The 20,609-nt window shown below is 43.7% G+C and overlaps 4 protein-coding genes across 5 annotated transcripts; 2 read left to right on the top strand and 2 right to left on the bottom strand.

The window, feature by feature from the left end:
• Positions 1 to 1,172: 1,172 nt before the first annotated feature.
• Positions 1,173 to 3,354, top strand: Wcd (U3 small nucleolar RNA-associated protein 18 homolog wicked). Its single transcript, XM_076824143.1, has 7 exons — positions 1,173 to 1,449; positions 1,518 to 1,742; positions 1,831 to 2,002; positions 2,067 to 2,252; positions 2,324 to 2,515; positions 2,590 to 2,758; positions 2,837 to 3,354. Exons 1-7 carry the CDS (start codon positions 1,274 to 1,276, stop codon positions 3,298 to 3,300), a joined length of 1,584 nt encoding a protein of 527 aa, XP_076680258.1. The 5' UTR covers positions 1,173 to 1,273; the 3' UTR covers positions 3,301 to 3,354.
• Positions 3,355 to 3,696: 342 nt separating this feature from the next.
• Positions 3,697 to 6,251, bottom strand: Deaf1 (deformed epidermal autoregulatory factor 1). The gene is made up of 4 exons (XM_076824147.1): positions 5,962 to 6,251; positions 5,069 to 5,560; positions 4,537 to 4,998; positions 3,697 to 4,465 (listed from the first exon to the last, which is right to left on the bottom strand). Exons 1-4 carry the CDS (start codon positions 6,226 to 6,228, stop codon positions 4,265 to 4,267), a joined length of 1,422 nt encoding a protein of 473 aa, XP_076680262.1. The 5' UTR covers positions 6,229 to 6,251; the 3' UTR covers positions 3,697 to 4,264.
• A 3,070-nt stretch (positions 6,252 to 9,321) lies between these two features.
• Positions 9,322 to 15,443, top strand: LOC143375233 (uncharacterized). The gene is made up of 8 exons (XM_076824148.1): positions 9,322 to 9,969; positions 10,049 to 10,201; positions 10,325 to 10,460; positions 10,533 to 10,660; positions 10,735 to 11,025; positions 11,147 to 11,401; positions 11,780 to 11,897; positions 15,198 to 15,443. The coding sequence occupies exons 1-8, from the start codon at positions 9,759 to 9,761 to the stop codon at positions 15,208 to 15,210; spliced, it is 1,305 nt and encodes a 434-aa protein (XP_076680263.1). The 5' UTR covers positions 9,322 to 9,758; the 3' UTR covers positions 15,211 to 15,443.
• On the bottom strand, positions 11,960 to 19,679 carry LOC143375237 (band 7 protein AGAP004871). Of its 2 annotated transcripts, XR_013086846.1 has the most exons (10): positions 19,559 to 19,679; positions 15,476 to 15,585; positions 15,056 to 15,128; positions 14,894 to 14,976; positions 14,615 to 14,818; positions 14,485 to 14,540; positions 14,342 to 14,420; positions 14,148 to 14,249; positions 12,219 to 14,060; positions 11,960 to 12,187 (listed from the first exon to the last, which is right to left on the bottom strand). XR_013086846.1 is itself a non-coding variant. In XM_076824162.1 (9 exons), the coding sequence occupies exons 1-9, from the start codon at positions 19,650 to 19,652 to the stop codon at positions 13,956 to 13,958; spliced, it is 906 nt and encodes a 301-aa protein (XP_076680277.1). In that variant the 5' UTR covers positions 19,653 to 19,679; the 3' UTR covers positions 11,960 to 13,955. The 2 variants fall into 2 exon arrangements, 1 of the variants encoding a protein (XP_076680277.1); XM_076824162.1 differs by having other exon boundaries at positions 11,960 to 14,060.
• Between the last annotated feature and the right edge of the window lie 930 nt (positions 19,680 to 20,609).

Below are 20,609 nucleotides of genomic sequence, written 5' to 3'. Positions count from 1 at the left end.
CGTCGCCCGAGTCGCAGCTGAAGCACCGCGACGTCTCCTCCCGCCCGATGCGACGCAGATAGGTGCCGAAACAGCCGACACCTGTGATGATCTGCGTCAGGCGGAAGGTAAGCCTGCCATACCCGCGCCCCACCCATTCGTTCATGATGGGCAGGAGCGCCCCGACAACGCGACCCTCCCAAGGTGATGGGTCTATTCTATACCTCGTCTGTGGAATAAGCAACGACTGAGAGTACCGCCCAAAGAAGTCTTGAATAATCACTTAACTTTAATATAATAATAGCGTTGCTAAAGGGCTGAGACGTATTCCAAGTTACGTCTTATATCTTTATATTTATATGTAGAATATGTAATATTTTGTACAATGAAAGATAAAGAGGTTCGGGAGTGAAGGATGAAAAGATGAATCAGTTTATTCGACGGGAATTCGTCAGAAGGCCGCGGATACTTTGGTTATTCGATGTGTCATCGATTACACAGAGACTGAATTTCTTTACAGTGGCATTCTCCCGATTAAATTAACAGAAAATAATTTAAATTGGACTACTTTTGAAAATGAGTTGGATTGGTTGTTTTTGATAGAGACGAAGATAGCTGTATAAGAATCAACTAATTCGAGTCATTTTCTGGCACCAGCTCAGAGTCAGTGCGAGATTCCGAATTCGCTATTAGTTAAACTGTTCTATATAAACTGCGTATCATTTTTCATTTTTTGAGATGCGTTGAAATATTTAAAGTCCCACACGTCTTTTACCTTTTAAGTAAAGTCTAGTAAAGTTAGAAAACTCTACGTGCCTCGTAAAGATTTCTAACAGTCTAATGTATTTAACCTAACTTCTTTCCAAACGGTTATAATATCCTATCTAAAACAATTAATTAATTGGTACGTTAATAATACATCACCTACCGGTACACCTATTACAAAAAATTATATTAGGCTGTCACGAAATAATGACAACATGCTTTAATTTGAATGAAGGAAAATTAGGACGGTACAAAGTAAATAATAAAACTTCAGTTTTCTCGGTTGTTTCAAAATGTTAGATAGGACATTTTAACTAAAGAGGGCAGAAGTTCTGCCGCAAAACACAGTTTGGATGGTGACACGAAGCCTCATAAGGTGATAGGTCTAGCCTATACCTCGTCGATGTTAAAACCAGTGGTGATGGGAAAGGGATGATAACGAACAGTAACGAAGATAACCGCGTGCAGGCAAAGAGAAATAAATAGCAGTTTATTATTTTAGCTTGATATGTATTATATTAAATAAGTAATGAAAATGAGCCAGGCTACTATGAAGAGGAGCAAATCGAAAGCTCAAAAAAATCAAGCAGTAGATAAGTCGTTTACGAAAAAACGAAAGCCTACGAAAACATTGTACACTCAAAAGTTTTCAGCACCTTTAAAAAGAAAACGTAAAAGTGAATATGACGCAAAAGAAGAGGCTAGGTATGTTTATAATAATACAGTAGAAGACACGAATTGACAAACTGTAGAAAATTATGACTTGCCTATAGGTTAGAAAGAATCGTTTTTGGAGATCCAAGCGATATTATAAACAATTTACCAGATGACGAGAAGTTCACTGAATCGAGCGAAAGCAGAACTATTAACACAGACGACAATGACGTTTCTGCAGATAATAATGTAAGTGACGACTTGAGTATAGTAAATGAAGATGACGCTTCTAAAGCGGGCCAGAGAAAAGCAGCATGGGTCGACGAAGACGATGCTCAATATTCGTATGTATCTGAAGCATAGCGAAGAGATATTATTTTCTAATAAAAGACAGTATTTAACGGTGACTAAGCTGATTATATTTTCCATTAGAGTACAAGACGCTACAAAGGTGCAGAATCGCAAATTACCCAACGAAATACAAGGGAAGCCATACAAAGATTACTTACATAACAAATACAAGCAACTTGTTGGCACTCCAAAGTGGGCTGAACTTAAAGAATCTACTACGGAGTTGGATGATTTGGACAATGATATATTAAAGGTACTGAAAACTCATTAGCAACTTATTTAATCTGTGTTTAACATTGTTGTACTTCCTTTCGTAGCATAGTTGTCATTTGGAAAAGCCTAAAGCGAGAAATCTGCCGAGGAATATAATCGATATAAAGACGTTGTCTGCAATTAACAAGCAAACCCATACAGAAGGGCCAGTAATATCGAGCGTTGAATTTCATCCATCTTCAACTGTAGCTCTAGTCGCTGGAACATCCGGAATTTTGTCCCTCTTCCATGTAAGTAGTTATACAGTAATTGCATTTGTACCTCGAAATATGAAATCTACGAATCAGTAATGTAATTACAGGTAGATGGCATTGACAATAATACACTGCATACGATGCAGTATAAAAAGTTCCCTATTAGTACAGCAAAGTTTTTAAAGGATGGAACAGAAGTTTTACTCGGTTCCCAGTATTATGCACACTGCCATTCCTACAACTTAATGAGTGGGAAAACATACAGAATACCGTTACCACATGGCATCACTAATATGCAGGTTTGCAAAGCTGTGGTTGAAGTAATTTTGGTAGCGATAGTAGCAGTTAACTGAGTTTTAATATAATCATTTAGAAGTGTGAGGTATCTCCAGATGGGAAGCTGATAGCTCTGTGTGGTCGGTTAGGAGAAATCTTCTTATTAACAAGTTCGACCAAAGAACTCATCGCGACAATGAAAATGAATGCGAAATGCAGGGCAGTATCTTTTACTCCAGATAATAAGAATCTCATTACACACGGTGGTAAGTTTTACAAATCCTTTGGCTGTATGTATATTTTATTTCCGACTTCACCGTTCATTCTCTCCCGGCCACCCGCAGATAGCAACGAAATGTATGTTTGGGACATAAATAGTCGCGCGTGCATACATCGCGCTGTAGACGATGGATGTCTGTCCTGCGCATCTATCTCAGTATCGCCGAGTGGCCAGTTCGTAGCAACAGGTAGCAAAGAAGGTGTAGTAAACTTATACGAAACAAAGACGGTGTTACAAAATCAGAGCCCTGTCCCTCTGAAAATTGTTTTAAATCTTGTAACACCTATTACTCGGTTGAAATTTAATTCCCATTCTGAAATATTAGCAATGGCTTCGGATAAGAAACACAATGCGTTTAAAATGATGCATTTACCATCGTTCACTGTCTTCTCAAATTTTCCCACATTTCAAACGAACATATCCATGCCGGAAGCCATTGATTTCTCACCAGCTAGTGGTTACTTAGGAATTTCTAACAGGTCGGGCACTGCATTTTTGTATAGATTAAAGCATTATGGGAATTATTAGATATCTATTGCTTTATAAAGTAAATAATATTAAAACGTTTTTGATAAGAGAAAATGTTTTTTTTTTATTTACGCGATGGTATGTACTCGTGCCGTTACACAGCAACAAGTCTTGTAAAAGTAAGTAAAAGAATTTATCATAAATTTTTACTAAAAAAAACACATTAAAAATACTAGATAAATAACACATTCTCGATTACATATCACGTTGATCATATATTTATGTCCATCTGGATTTTGTATTACTGTTTTATTGTTTGTATACTAAGTATACAAGGCTACAAATTCTTACTAGTATTCGAAGTAAGGAAATATTATGATGCTGGTGTACTCAAAAAATATACAATCAGTTATAATTAAGTTGCTTACACATGTGACAGTGATTCGACATTGCAAATATTTATAAGAGAATCTTTATTCTATTTTTATCTCCTCTTAATATTTGTACTAGAAATGAATAGTAAAGCAGTATCACTCTTTTAAAACCTTACTAATAAAAATAGCATTATAAAATAATACATATTTATAAACAGAAAAACATGTGAGATAATATTGTACATCGATAACTTCCATTCAGGCGTAACAACTAGCTCCTTTGGTCGATTGTTTAAACTTTTGCAATAAGAATTACTCACGGAAATATATTCGCGTATAAAGTGTACTTCCTCGTAGTTTTACTCGCACGCTCGTCTAATATACGATCCTTTTTTACTTTCCCATGATTTCGATACTCGATCTCGAAAATGTCCAACTTTCACGTAAATCCACCTACATACTTAATAATATCATTACAATTTAACTTATATACATACAAAATATGTACTACCGTATGTACAGAGTTTTGTGACCTTTCGATTCACAAACGATTTTTTTTAAGTCTTCGTCTCTTCCTTCAATTCTGAAGTGTCTACGTTTGTTTGTTCAGTTTCTATATTCCTTTGGTGAATGGGTGTGAGGAACACTAGCTATTGGTCTCCGGCAGTCGTCGCAAGCGCGCTGGTATCTCCGCTACTACTCTCTACAATAAGCATTACAGTTTCAGCGGCGCCCCGTACGCATTCCACTTGATGCCCTGCCCAGTCTTTGCGTTGGCAGAACGTGGAGCAGTACGGTGTCCTTCTACATAAAGAACATTCCGCGAATGCTTCCCTGTTGCAGCTGGCACACTAGAAATAAACGGACATTCTAAAGGACCGACAATTTAGTACCTTGAGTTTCATGGATCATTGTAGATTACCTTCTTGTTAGGAGTATCTGATGCTGGCTGCAAACCCACAGTCTCGTTAACATCTCCTCTACCTCCCAATTGAGCGACTAATGCTTGCTCCCTTCTTTGTTGTCTATTTAGTTCCTTAGCTTCTTCCAAAGTACGCCTAAGTTCGTAAGCTAATTTTAACATTTTATTAGACATCTCGTCGAGCTTTTTAAATACGTCGTCGCTTTGTCCATTCTCCGTCTGATGCACAGTTTGTACAACTCCATCTTGATCTTGTGGTTGCTGGACAACTAGTCCATCCGTCGAAACGAACTGCGGCCATACTTCTTTGTCAGGTACAACTACTTCACCGTCGCTTTCGTCATTATTACTACCGTCGCGTGAATTATCGCTCTTAATTTTACGAGACGATATATCTCCATCGGACGTGTCCCTAGCCCGTTTTCGGCGCTTATACGGCGTGAACAGTCGGACCGGACCCGTCTGAAATGCGTAAAAACATCGGTGAAACTCGTTAAACAAGAGTGATTACGAGGTAATTTATCGTGCTAACCGCGCTATCGTCGTCGCAGCATGCTGCGCAAGTGCAAGAGGTAGCGTGTGGCTTTAAAATTTGTTCATCGATCAATGTCTGCAAACTTCTACCGCCGAATCGGATGCTCCGTTTCCAATCTTTACTGGAAGCTCTCCCACAGAGTGCCTCGAATTCACTCGGGGTGTACCAATCCTGTCCAAGCTTGATACATCTTCCTCTGGCTCCGGAGCCGAATCTACTTTTATGTAGTTCCGCATTTGTATTCTTACATCTGACAGGCAACACTGCCAAGTTAGCGGACTCTGACCAGCTGCATATCTGTTGCGTATTGGCAGTAGAAACATGTATCTGCTCAGTTTCGTGCTCCTCTGTACTGTTCTGAATTACTATATGCGTCGCCTTTAATTCTCCGTTCCAACGTAAAGGATCTGTGTCCTTGTCGTGGCGCGGTTCACAAATGAAACCGTTATCCACGCATAGCATCTGTTTAAACTGTCCAGAGCCAGGTAACTGAAAGCAAAGAAGAGGTGGTATTTTTATCAAAAGCGCGAGACTGGAGTTAACGTAAATTAGGGAAAAAAATTCATTTGCGCGTCGTACATGAAATTTCATCGATACGAAAGAAATTCTCCGTCTCTATTTCACTAACACCAATAACCGTAAATGATCGTAAAACAAACACGTGCTGCGTGTTCTGCATGGACGAGCGCAGTCAAGTGTGTTAGTCGTGTGCACGGTGCACACTATGCGTCTACACTACAGTTTGCATACACGCACGCAGAGTGAAACCCCACCTCGCTTTCCGATAATGATTGGACGAGGGTATCGTCGGATCTTAACACAACTGTTTCTTCTGAAAACGGTGTTGCGGGAGGGAAAGTTTGGATGATAAGCGTTCTGTTCTAAGGTACCTGCAGTTGGTCCGAGGTGATGACGTTGAAGGTCGTGCCGTTGGTCGAGTTCGCTACACCGATGATAGAACCAACAGGCAAAGAAACCGGTACACCAACTCCTGGAACGCCAGAAACACCCGGTACCGAAGTGACACTCGCCGTCACGGCGACGGGATGCGCCTCGTGTTCGGTCGTTAGGGCAGACGCCTCCTCGGTTTCGCTCGTCAACGGTTCGGACATGTCCGGTAGCACGGCGACACTTTCCGATGTTTGACTCTCCTCCATTTCGGCTGTTCTCGCCTCTCGCACACACTATCAGGGTGGCGTGGAAAACAGCTACCAGCGGTAGCTATTTTGGAGTGGGGATAGCTACCACGTCACGAGCGTTGAGCCAATCAACGCCAAGATGAAAATCGCTGGAAAATTCGCCGACGCCAACGCCAAGAGCTAAGCCACGTGGCGTGATCGCGAAGTGAGGCCGCGGGTAACTAGCTTTGCTGGGGAATCGGTTGTCGACACTGGTTGGCTGCGGTCCACTTGGCTTGGTGCTGGCGTCATTTCGTTTCTCATTGTTGCGAGTTGCGATCCTCGCACTAGCGGCGTTTAGCGCAAGGTCTTAAAGCGCGAAGTTCGAACTTTAAAGAGTTAAGGATGAAGTTTATTACATTAGAAATTTGTCTCTGCCTCTTTCCTTGTCGCTCGAAAAACTAAGAAAGAAAAAGAGGCGGGAATAAATTTCTAATGTAATAAACTTCATCCTTAACTTTTTAAAGTTCGAACTTCGCGCTTTAAGACCTTGCGCTAAACGCCGCTAGTGCGAGGATCGCAACTCGCAACAATGAGAAACGAAATGACGCCAGCACCAAGCCAAGTGGACCGCAGCCAACCAGTGTCGACAACCGATTCCTCAGCAAAGCTAGTTACCCGCAGCCTCACTTCGCGTTCACGTCACGTGGCTTGGCTTGGCGTTGGCGTCGGCGAATTTTCCAGCGATTTTCATCTTGGCGTCGATTGGCTCAACGCTCGTGACGTGGGTAGCTATCCCCACTCCAAAATAGCTACCGCTGGTAGCTGTTTTCCACGCCACCCTGCACATTATGGCGTCAGCGCACGCTCAACGCAGCGCCACGATCCTTCGTAGCTGCGACCACGGAACTTCGTGTTCACTCGCGACAACACGGCCGCAAAGTGAACCCATAATCCGATCGAAATTGCAAGTGCGTTGAACGAACCCTACGTTACATTCATTGTACCTTTCATACTTTCTCCTACAAACTCGCAGCAGAATCTTTACTTCCTGCGTATACATCACGCACACGAATCTCCGATGTCGAGTGCCATCTTTATGTTCGCCGAGCAGCGCTCGGTTTGAATCGCCTACTTCTTTCGCGAACGTTCAATTCAACCGGTATTTAGTTTAACGTTACAGACCCGGGATATTATACATTGGCACGCGAGTGAAAATGTGATCAGTTTCAATGGATTCGGTGAAAGAATTTTCCACGATGTAGAAACCTCTCTAACCTATTTTCATGCTAGACCGGGTCGCCGCACGAGGAAATGCACACCAACGATTACAGCTAATTGATAGTGATGGTACATTAATGTTTTTTACTCTACTATGCATTCGAACGAAGGTGCAGCAAAAGAATCCTCTAGCCACGACGCACAGGCGCTAGAGAATTTAGAACTGCACGAAGATGTTATCTCTACTACATTAGGTATATTTATTGGCTAGCTTTAAAATCGACGAAGTCTTAAAGAATATATTCTGCCACACCAATTGGTTTTCAGAGAATTCTTCGCATGAATTTTCACTGTTACCAAAGACTCGTGGCAGCTTAGGGGAGCCGAAAGAGGTTTCAACGATTGCGACGCAGACCCCTCTAACGTTAATTAGGCTTACTCTATCGGCACCGCTGTCGGATAACCGATTTAACGACAATACCACATCTCCGACGCATTTTAATCAATTATCAATTAGCGAAGGAAATGAAGCCCGCGAGAATGCCAAGTCCCTTTCGGGCACACGTGTTCGAAGCCAGGTACTTTGTAAATGTTGGTCCTTGGATGAATATTTAAGTACGTGTACATTTAATGTTGTCCAAGGTGTCCATCACGGTTAGTCGAGAAGCCAGGACACAAGCAACACCGCCGCATCCATTGGCGATACATTCGATCCCCGAAACTTCACGAGACACCTTGCAAATTTCAACTTCCTTCTCCTCCACCAAATCCGAACGGAGGAACGAGATTTTCACCTTAGCCACCGATTATGGAAGCTCTTCGTCCGACTCCCGTAGCATATTGATAAACGCTATCGGCGCAAGCGGTATATGCTATCAACGCTCTTCTTTACCGTTTACGGAGTCTACTTTAAGGAACACTTTTATCATCTGAACCGTGTATCTCGTCTCAGGTAATCGAGCTCTGCATTTGTCCGTCCGAAATGGGTACGAACGTTCCCACACGTTAGACGTGGCATCACCTACCGCGGAACGAATGACAGACAATTCGCCCGTGAGTAGAATGAATCGTCGACGATGGAGCTTAAGTAATTGCTTGCGGTGCATGTCTGCGATCCACGACGAAGTATTGATTCCCGTATAATTTAATCGCATACCTGTACGGCGTCGCGAATTTTAAAGATACGTAACTGATTCACGCGATAGTCAGACACGCGTCCTTACATGAGAGACGCACCGCCTACTTATTCTGCGATACATGCCAATCGTGCAACGATAATGCGCCATTGGAGGCCTTTCCGGTCAACGAATGAATCGTCTTTCGTAGCCCCGATACCGCCGCCCAGTTACGCTCAAGCTCTTGGAATAGGCCTCGCGTCTTATTCCACGGATCATCTGTTCTCGGTTGCACGTAATAAGATATCTGTTCTACGTACGGCAAGGTAAACGTTTGGGACTGATAATGGCTTTCTTTGTAGCAAGCACGAATGGATCGTGGTCGCCAAGACCTACAACCACGATATGCCCGCGATGCACCATGACTATCGTTACCACTATAGAGGTTCGACAATCTATAATTACCCACGTCGCTGCTTTCGCGCTGTTTTTATGCGGGTACAGAAAGTATCTACCGCCTTCGAAGACGTTAAGGCACATAAAGCAACATCATCTCGTTTACAGATGCTGGCCGTGCTGCATGATACCGTACTGCGTGAACTCGTGCAAAAATATCGAACACTTCTGCCCCGTCTGCCGTGCGCATCTCGGAACGTACAGACCGTGGTGACAAATGCGTAGAAAGTTCGCTTTCTCGCGTATTACCCGAAGCACCTTGCAGATTCATTAAGACACACCATTTACTCGAAACGTTTCGTAAAATCCTCGACACGTTTGTCGTACGAAACCAAGACGCGAGGAGACATAGAGAGCCCCTCGAGCGCATTGTTCGCTGCGGTTGCATACGAGATCGTTGAGATTTGTTTAATTACAGCTGTGAAAGTAAACCCGTTATCTTGTCACGAAGGGTGAGCACAATGGTCGAGTATTACGAATTTGCTCCCAATAAAAATCTCTTCGCTTTCCCTTGGTCTGTTTACAAACCGAACCCTCGACTGGAGGAAAAACGATCGCGGAGCGATCTAACGAATTTACCGCGTGATATGCAGACCGTGTAAATACATTCTCAGGTGCATATATTATACTTCGGGTCGCTCGTCTTTTGTCAGACGTGGTTTGACCGCCGTGAGAGTGGTGTCTCGAGTTGTAGTGGTTAGATTGAATCGCGCCCGGAGTGACATTGTTGCGGCGCTGCACGATCTCTACACAGTACATACACATTCTCGTATTACAATGCGTAGCTATAGCTTTGTATTTTTATTCTGTCTCGTTGCGACGTGGGCGGACGTTGACGCGTGGGACACTTTGAAAAGATTCACGCATTTCTGGCAAACAAACGGTAATCGATCGTTACCAGGAAATTCGCCGAAGAGTGCAGAAGCGCATTCATCGCCGACCAATTCCCAGAATAGTGGCCCAAGCTACGCCGGCAGGGGAAAGCGACGTAATGTATAGAACAGCTTTTTTTTGTTATCAACCATTCTTTATCTCCTAGAATAATTCCTCGCGTTTGTTGCACGCAGTCTTCCCGTTGTTCACCTTAGTGAAGTTCGACAATAATATTTGCGCCGGACTGAGTGGCGAGAATGGCACTTGCCTGCCAGCGTCCGAGTGCTCGCAACGCGGAGGTGTATCTAGCGGGATTTGTGCGAACGGTTATGGAGTTTGTTGCATCGGTAAATTGGTTACTTAACCTTTCTTCCTAGTGGTAGGACAGTCGTAGTGCCGTAGCGATAGTAGAAAAGGTAGCCTTAGAAACATGAGAGGTAGACTATTAAAAGAATGTTCCGTTGTGTTAGTAACTGTGACTTGCGGCGAGACGACTGGCAACAATAATACCTATTTCGTTAATCCGAATTATCCATCGAGTTTCGATGGCACGGAATCTTGCCAGTTAACGATCGTTAAATCACATCCAGCCGTGTGTCAATTTCGGTGAGTTGTTGCTTCGTCTGCGGCGTGCCTTTATCCGACAGGGTCATTGAAAATTGAAACCCCACCTTCTAGACTGGATTTCATGCAGTTTAACATAAGAGGGCCAGAGGTGACTAATCACCAATGTATCTACGATCAATTTATCGTTTCTGGAGGGAATCCGGTGCCCACTATATGCGGATCTAATACTGGCAATCATAGTACGTGCTGACTTTATTAGTGCAAGCTTACGGATTACGGTGCTCATCGTAAAGATTACTTTTCTAATATTCAGTATACATTGACGCCGGTCTGGGGCAAACGAACCCGATCACGTTAACGTTCGTCACGAGTGGAAGTTCTTTCCCTCGATCGTGGAAGGTTCGTGTATCCCAAATCCGCTGCAATACCGTGTACAGAGCCGAGGAAGGGTGTTTGCAATATTTCACCGGTATATCCGGTCAGATGAAATCGTTCAATTACGACCCCACCACCGGATTGCAATTGTCGAATCAGGATTACAGTATTTGCATCAGGATGGAAAGGAATTTCTGTGGTATTCAGTATACGGCATGTCCAGTTGATGGTAAGGAAAGCGGCACGTTGACGAAACAGGGCGTCGTTGTACATAGTTCCGAAGCAGCTTCTATAAATTTAGTACGCGGTTCGTTAATGATTTCTAACGGTTGTCGACGTTCAACGAACAGGTCAACCAGTTCTTCCGACCAACGCAGCTCCAGCAGCGCAAATGATGCGCAGCAATGCGTTCACCTTAACGGGTAACACGCAGGGGACACAGATCGCGTCGATGACTGCAGCTGCCTGCCAAACCGACTGGTTAACGATCCCTTGCGCATCGAATCTGGGCAGATTACCGACCGCCATGATGACGTGTGTCGATCGGATATGCGGTGGCACGTTCAACGCTGAGAATCAAAATTTGAACGCGTCGTCCGTTGTCAGTAAGTATCTCTTCACCTTTCCACTGCCTTTCACCACGAGTGTTATAAATTCAGAATACGATCCCATTAGAGTAAAGTGACCAGATACTTTCTGTTCCAATGCGGGACAAGCAAGCAAGCAAGCAAAAAAAAAAGGGTTAACAGATGCGTGAGGAGATCTTTTCCGTAGTTTATTAAAGCGTTTACTTGTGATTATAAGATGATACATTGAAACGAAATTAAAAATATTTTTTTTCACAACAAAAAAAGTATAATGCGGGACGTCTGGTCACTTTACATTAGAGCGATATCGCGGTTACGTTGTAACGAGGTTAGGAGCGCAGAGTTTCGCGCCAAAACAATTTACCGCGCGAGTAACGTGTAACTGTTTTTTAATAGGTACAGTGAAGCCGTTCCGACTAATTTTTCACACGGACAGCACCGAAGCGCCGAACGACGTTGGGAACCGCGGTTTCTGTTTGAATTATGTCCAGCAACCTTGTACCACGAAGTTGAGGTGAATTGTATTTTTTTTTTAAATATCGCAAGAGTTAGCTAAAGGAAAGGGAAAGCAAACGATTTACAATCTGAACATTTATTCGCACACGTTTAAATCGATAAGAGGATTGACATGTCGGTGTTAACGGTGAGAAAGTTTAGTTCGCTTCTCGTTATCGGTCGTCGAACCTTTTGCGCGGGAAACATGTGACCAAGTTCGAAGCAGACTCTCGGCCGCGATAACGCGAAGCGTTGTCGTTCGAAATAGGGGCATTAATGTCGCTAATAGAGAGAACATGGTTAACGTAGCTTGACAAACGCATTTGTATCTTATATTAACGTAACATAGTATCACAAGTAGAAATAGAATCATGTACTTAATACAGAGGTAGGTCTAGTTCTTGCCCATAAAGGATGCAGTATTTCAGTTAAATGGGCACGTCATGAAAAGAGAAAGATGACATTAATTACGCTCGACGCGCAAACTTCCGATTTTACGATTAAATTTTAAGACGCACTCCACATTTACATTAACAAAGAAATAGCCGATTATGTGTATAGGTGGAAGTGAATACATTTCAACATCTCGAGATTACTTTCATTTCGTTTGTATGAAACGCCACGAAGCTTATCTCAGCTAATAGTTTCGCAGTACTCGAAACTCTTCCAACGAAGGAAAATAACATGTCTCGTTTTTCTTCGGTCATAATTCGCCGCCAAATTATTAGCGATAAGCATCGTTCAGTTTAACGAAACGCCCCACTCGTGCAAGAGAAGGAGTTGTCGATGTTAGACCAAATCTCGTTGCAGGCCGATTTTTCGAAACACGCGAACCACCCTCGCTGCGCATCTGTATTAATCGATTTCACGATTACTTCTGTATCGACGATTAAACGAACCATTACCGCCGTCTGACTACATTTGAGCTCTGTTCACACGTACGTACTGTATCGCAGGACAAACGCGCGCATATACATTCTTAAGTTATAGCGCACGAAAGAAAACTAGTTATCGATATACATACATCTAAAGTATACAGCCACATAATAACATTATCGATTGCACTTCTCCCGCCTAGCCCCCGTTTCTAGATCTGCCTCATTTCTTTTCATGTCACGACGTTATTTCTTCGATGCGTAAGCAAGTATGTAAATTTCGACAACCTTCGATATACATCCATTTTCAGTTCTTCGATTCACGCATCGAACCTCGAGGAATATTTAGTTCCAGTGCGTATTTTATATTTTACCGTGAACGGTCTCGTATGTACAGTGTATACTTTATCTTTAATGCGTAGAAAAGTTGTGCAATTTTGTAAATTATTTATGATGATCCACTCATTAGAACGTGCAACATGGCCGAGTGCTGCAGTGAGTATCTAATGCTCTTCTAGACGTTTTACGCAATTACACCGAGCTGTTGATCACCGTAGCCTGTTCATTCTTTCTACGACTCTAGATTGTTGTATACTAAACGCCGCACACCCGTACGTAAAATAAGTAAACAATTTATAAAAAAATACTAGTGAAAGTTTTAAAAAGTATATGGTGTTACAAAATTGGTCGATAGTCAACTAACGTGCGATGATAGTGCAAAAGTACTTGGCATTATCAATCAAATTCTGTGTAAACGTAGTTCCGCGATATTTTCACGCGTTCACGATGGTCAGTTAGAAAAACGTTTCGCTGAGTTCGCGACTCGTCGACGAATATAATACTGTATAGAAAGAAGTCCCTAAAAGATTGTACTGTGTTCAAGTATCGATCGAGCTTTTGTATATTCTCCAGAAAGTCAGTCGCAAAGTCAGCTTTTAGGCTCTGCGTGTCGTAACGCCGAATTGCTCGCGTGACGTTTCGTAGACCAGCTTCTGGGAAAGTCGCTGAATTTTATAGCCTGTGTATGCAGAATGCAGCGCGCGATCGAGAGTTTAATTGGTTAAATATTGGCAACTCCGTAATATGCGTGTTAGGATCCTGACCTCGCTGGGACGAAATTAGGGATTCAGTTTCCTTGGGCATAAAGTCTCGGGCGAGACGGTGATTTACGAAGTACTTCGGAGCGACAGGCCGTGCAGCGATTAGGAGTCCTTCGCTTCATGCGCTTTCATGAAGTAAGTCAGCAGGTCGATAGGTAATGGGAACACGATCGTCGAATTCTTCTCGGCTGAGATGGTATTCAGAGTCTGCGAGCGAAAGAACGAGAGGGTGAACATCGACGCGCAAACGTCTGATTGGAATACATATATCTGATACGCTAGACTGGATCGTACTTGTAAATAGCGAAGCTGCAACGCTGCAGGAGAATCGCCTATCACCTCCGAGGCCTCTCTCAGCGCACGGCTGGCTTTTTGTTCACCTTCAGCTGCGATCACCTGTGGAAGATGATAGCGAACGAATAAGAGAGCAAATACTTTCTCCAATTATCGTCAGAAGGAATGGTCTAAAGCGAGTTCGAATAACGAACCTTTGCGCGAGCCTCGCGAGCTGCCTCAGCCTCCGCAGCCATGGCTCTCTGTAACTGAACTGGTAGTCTCACGTCTTTGCTGTGAAAGAAATGTGAAAGAACGGATGAGCGGGAGAAGGCTTATACTTACCACGTGTACTTACATTTCGACCCGTTCAACTTTAATTCCCCACGTGTCGGTGGCTTCGTCCAAAGACACCTGGTGTTACATTTCATGTAATTGAGGCCCGTGTTATCGGTCTATTGTAAAGTGACTTTCGTCGAAGCGGTTACCTGCATGTTCCCGGAGATGGTTTCGCGCTCGCTGAGTATCTCGTGGAGCGGCCTAGTCCCCATGGTGTTCCGGAGGGTGGTCTGGGCCAGCAGTCTGGTGCTGTGGTGAGCATTCTCGACGTTCGCGATCGAGATGGTCGCGTTGTTAACGCGGTAGTAAACCACCGCGTCGACGGACACGGTCACGCTGTCTTTCGTCAACACCTGGGGACAGAGAGCCCCCTCTTAATTCCCCGTTATGCATACGAGCGCTATGGTACTTGTCCCGTATCGATTTACCTCTTGCGGTGGGACGTCATACGTGCGTGTTCGCAAGTCCACGCGAGCGTAATTGTCCACGCAGGGCAGGATGAAAAAGATACCTGAAAAATATTCTATGCTAGGTACGATCAGGAGTATTGGCAATAGGTTTTCAGAGAATGTACAGGTCAGGAGCTTTACCAGGTCCCTTAGCGCCACCGGAAAGTAGACGTCCTAGCCGAAATATCACGGCTCGTTCGTATTCCTGCACCACCTGCAGCGGTGGGCAATTTAAAAGCGACGTATCAGTATCCAGTAATTAATCGGTTAATGTGCTTTGCAGGGAGTGGCAGTGATGTGGGTCAGCGAACGATCGGACATCTAATTCTAAGCCGCTGAAGCGGGATTGAGTGAGGATAAAAATGAGGTCTGCGATGCTTGCAACGACCCCGAGGACTAAACATAGTATCAGGTAAAAGGATGATTGATATTTTTAGATTCGTGGTGCGTGGGAGGAAGGATAAAGTTTTAGAATAATAATGATATTGGCCGGGAGTTTGCCAAGGGCTGGGTGGGAAGGTCTCGTGCTGGAAGTAGTCAGTCCAGGAGTTCGTAGCCTACCTTAAAGCAGACAAACAGGGAGAACGGCATTGTTATGATCACGAGTACCCAAGACAATCCCACCATAATATTTCTGCAGCTCTTGGTCTCGGCCTCTACGCTGTCATCCACTAAAACATCAGAGAAATCAGTTCGTCTTACCATCGGTTATTAAACGGCCCCTGTTTGTATCTACTCTGTAATTAATTACGTATAAAAAATTTTCTATGGATCCGTTTTCGAGATATCGACAGGTGAACTTTTTACCTGTCTGTCAAAAAGGTGGTCAAAAATTACCTAAAATTAAAGATCATTGAATCGCCAACAAATCCACCTCTAAAAATTTTCAAATCGGTTCAGTCGTTCGGGTGATTCGAAATCGCAAAATGGGCCCAGTTTCTCGTTCCTTACGTGGAGTCCGCATTTTTACGAAGAAAATAAGATGCTACTGAAGAAAATCTATGGATAAACAATTGTGTGCAAACACTAAAATTTCATTTTCTCTCTTTTTTCCATTTTATTCTGTTATTTCAATTTTAATTCATACTGTACTGTTTTTCCAGTATTATATTAGTTAAAATGTGTGTATTTTAGATATAGTTCTGGCTCTTTTTTGTCTTTTGAAAAACCTGTAAAAAGTTCACCTGTCGATATCTCGAAAACGTATCCATAGAAAAATGTTCATACCTTATTCTCTTAATCAGCGGGCTTTTTTACACAAGAAAAAAATAGTGGCATCTGCTGCACAATTTTTTCTTTATTTTATAAACTAGTGTTATCAGCGTGAGCATGGGAATTGACGCGCCTGTACTGTTTGCCTTGATTCTATCTTTCCTAACCATATTACGTAAACTTTGTAGCTGGACATGGCAAAAACTGGAGCAAGTTTCTTTACACAAAGAAACGGTTTCTGTTTCCTCGGACACTCTTCATTAACTCGTCTTGCAAAGAGGAAGCGCTGGTCGTTACAAGATAGCTTGCCGAGTATTTGACTTCCAGTGGCACTCTGGTAGTGGAGAGCACGCCTAGACCGTCTAATCAACCCCGTCTAAACAATGAAAGCTGCTAGGTATCTTCGCCTGCATTCAATTTCAAGTACAGGGACAAGTGTCCACTCGGATGGAAGATAATCGAGGCTCGCTTAGCCCAACCGCGCGAATAGTTTGCGCGTCGTTATTTGCACCCAGGTGTCCCTCTTCGATGCTCTTGAAAATATTGTCGCGACAAAACGTTTCAACTATTTCTCGCTGCAACATTCTAATCTGGCTGCCTTTCATCGAATGAAAGATTAATGTCTTTGTCGGGCGATAGGAATACTTTTTAGTAGCGTGACCATGTTTATTTCGATTCAGATATTTTGGTACCACCTACGATATACTAGATCCGCGAGGAGCAATCTGTTGCGTGGCTCTGGGGAACGTGAATTATCGTAATCGCAATGTATTTATAGTAATGCTGAGTATCTCCATTGATTTCACGAATACCTTCGGCCTATTCACGCACAGATCGATACACACACACGCACACACTGTGCTTACAAGCCACATACGGGAAATTACGAGTCAGTAGACGGGACAGATGGAAATGGAGCTCTGTGATAATGAAACGCTGCGCGAGACACGATATGGTATTTCGCGTTCTAAATGGAGTATTTGCGTGACGAGTAGCACATCCAAGACGTCCTTTCAATAATTATAATCGGCAACCAGCCGCGAGTGCGTGAAGGAAACCTGACAGAGCTCATCGGAGGGAAAGATCGCAGAGCGGCGGGAATTTCAGGGATCATCGTAAGAAACTTCATAGTATGCATTAGAGACCACGGTATGGTACGTGTAGTAAAAAGACACGGGTACACGTGTATTACATATATCCGTACCTCGATCCGTATAGCTTTTAATACACGGGTACCCGTGCACTATTTCGCGTGTATTTAAATACACGTGTATCAACGTATCTGTTTATTTTGATCAGAATTGGGCATTAACTACGGGAGAATGGGCAATGGCGGTCACTTAAGCAATAAGTGTAATAAAACCGAGTGATGTTTTTCAATTTTAAGGATTATCGTTGCGTCTAAAAAGAAGCTCGCTTATTACCAGTAATGCCTTAATTTTTTCTATCAAAATAGGTAATCGATTAAATAAATCTTGTTAATTTTATAATTGTGTTATCAGTTACAATCTGAAAATTTGTAAAGCCATACTTTCCGCATATTATTCTAGTAAATATATTTAAATACATTAATTCTTTTATGAATTTCGCAATCCCCCAGAGTTCTGGGATATCTATAGATATTAAAGATCAGACGAATCAAAATACGGATACGTTAATATACGTGTATTTATAAATACACGTGTATCTAAATTCACGTGTATTTAAATACACGTGAAATAGTGCACGGGTACCCGTGTACTAAAAGATACACGGATTCAGGTACGGATACGTTTAATACACGTGTACACGTGTATTTAAATACACGTGAAATAGGGATCTCTAGTACGTATCTCTCGTAGTAGCTCCTAATCAGTAGCTTCTGCTTACCGTCTGTCATCGGGATCGCCGAGCTCGGATTCGTCAATTGAAGCACACGCGAGTACCCCGAAATTCCCAGAATGCAAATGAAAGAAAGCAGGATAGGGTGGAATCCGAGCAATGACGTGTTATTCGCGTCACACGGTTCGCTACGAACAGTTGCCTGCCCAGTCTATGTTTAACCACCCACATGGAAAGCCCTAGCTCTCTCTCTCTCTCTCTCGATCTCTCCTGCTCTCGTTCGCTCGCTCTCACCCCTTTGTTCTTTCACTTTCTCTCCGTTTGGCTCTCGCTTTGGTCACAGCGGCATGCGCGAAATGCGCGCATCCACCCTTTTGCTCCCGTTCACCAAGCAATTCACCTCTCTGCCTCGGTTTCTACCTGTCTGTCTTCGTTACCCCCTAGTTGTCCCTTTTCCTTGATCCCTTTTCACCGTTGTACTATCGATTTTGCCTGTCGGGTCAAACGGACGATATTTCTAGATGCTACTCGTTCGCCTAACAAGTTCGGGTGGAAGGCAGTTATCGCCAGTTTCAAGAGCCTATTGGGTCAACGTAGCACGTTTAGCCGAGGCTGGTAGGTAGGACTCGAAATTCATCGGCCAGTCTCTTTCCATAGATTGTACTTTGCCAGCGGCTATAGGCACTTGTTAGTTTTATGCACTAACACGTAAGTGGTCGTATCCGTGCGTAGTAATCGTCTATTCGCCCCGCTGATGTACGGCTGCGAGGACAGGTATGAAATATTGAAAATCTAGGGTAACTTCGTAAATATTAAATAAGCTTCGCTGTTTACAGGCGGCGTGACTATGTGCATAGAACCGCGACGAAGGTGTAGCTTATATTCTTCTTTTCGGATCCAAAATTCTAGACATGTCTGTTACTGCGATTCAGCTTTGCACCCCACAACCCGCGCTCCAGTTATTCACCCGCGATTCAGGTCGCCGTCGTAGGTATATTTGATTTTCTAGAGATATTTTTATCGATTTATCGTCGAGAATAAACGCGCTACGGTTGCGTTTATAGTCAACCGTCACAATCCATACACAAGGTGAATGCTAAACAACTCAAGTTCACCTATGCGAGGCGAAGTATCGTACAATTTTTCGAATGCTCGGAAAGAGTAGGACGTTCAGTTTCGCTGGGACTTGTCTGACTAATCGTCGACTGTTTCTACTCGCAGGGGAGGGCAGGGTGAATTCTCGTCTCGCCCTCGCAACATCGCCACGTCCGTTCCAATTAACGTGACTAATGCATTCGGTTTCTTCCGACTGCGGTTAAACGTCGCGACATGTTTACCTGACAGAAGTACCCGCACACGTGACGGAAAGCGTGGGAAAACCGGAGTTTTCGTAGAATTATCGACGACCTTTAACGTACTCGCAAACACGGTGCATTACTACTCACGGCACGTAATAGGAAATTTGACCTTCTTTACACTTAAGTAATATTTAATGCCCGACACGATTCGCGTTACAGATACTTCGATCCCGCCGAATTTAATGGAATACGTACACGTAAGCCTGAACAGCCTAGCGACGTGTATAAGGGCGAGAAATTCTGGATCACTCACCGCCGATGATGCGATTTTGTATATCATCCGGTCGCGTGTTGATCTGTATCGTTGATCCGTTTCCATTGCTGAGGGATGCCATCGGGATAGACATGTCAACCGGATTCACACGGGATTCGAATCTCGCCACCTAAACGGAAAAGGAAAGAGGCGCGGTATGGTACAACGGTGGACAGAGTCGAAAATTCGCGTGAGAACTCGAAGCTGCGGTGCGGCACGGCCGATCGTTTCATTCACGGATATCATTCTCTGGAAGCCAGTGCCCAGCGATTTTGAAAATCTCTATTCCAGTAGCATGCACGCGGGCCACACTCGCGACGCGATTATCACTTTGTACGCGTTTACAGATTATAGGCAAGCCTGACTCGGTGAACAATTGCGTGTTTACCGAGTCTCTGATACGCGGGCCAGAGGTGTTGCAGAGGCTGGGGTGCGAGAGGAAACGTGACGAGCGGGTGCGGCTAGACTTTGTAACGCGGCATCTCGTTTGAAATTCGTTGCACGCCTCTGAGTGTCGAGAAATGAAATTGGAAGAAAGAGGAGCGGGTAGTCACCTTGTGTTGATTGTTGTGTACCGTCGAAACAACTAACAAGACGAATAAAGGGAGCGTTGCGATGCCTTGGCGCTTTATACGACGACGGCCGCCGCCCTAACTAGTAGTACAGGGAAACGTGTGGTCAGCCAATCGTTGCGGCGTCATACGCGCTGGTCAGCACCGCTTTGCTTTCTACTTCGCAGAAGTGCCATTCAGAAGGTTTCACAGAAAATTCCGAACCCGCGGACCGCACAGAGATGCAAAATTACGCTAAATTACTTTTTTTTCTATACCAGAAGAGAACATTTCATTTACCCCGAGTCCTACATTCTTCGCGGGGCGCTTGCTCCGAGCAAATTCACTTTTCAGGGCTCGATATCGAACAAAACCTACAGTTGCCATTGAAAATTTCGAGCGAGCCTCGGACGTTGCGTAACGGCGACAGAAATATTCCGTCGTTTCTGCTAAATTTAGTACACGTCGCAGAATTTAATAAAGTTTAATGAAATTTTACG

This window comes from Andrena cerasifolii, chromosome 12 (genome assembly GCF_050908995.1).
Source record: "Andrena cerasifolii isolate SP2316 chromosome 12, iyAndCera1_principal, whole genome shotgun sequence".
Classification (NCBI taxonomy): domain Eukaryota; kingdom Metazoa; phylum Arthropoda; class Insecta; order Hymenoptera; family Andrenidae; genus Andrena; species Andrena cerasifolii.
Note: the sequence above shows the minus strand (reverse complement) of the source record. Positions and strands in the feature narration are given on the sequence as shown.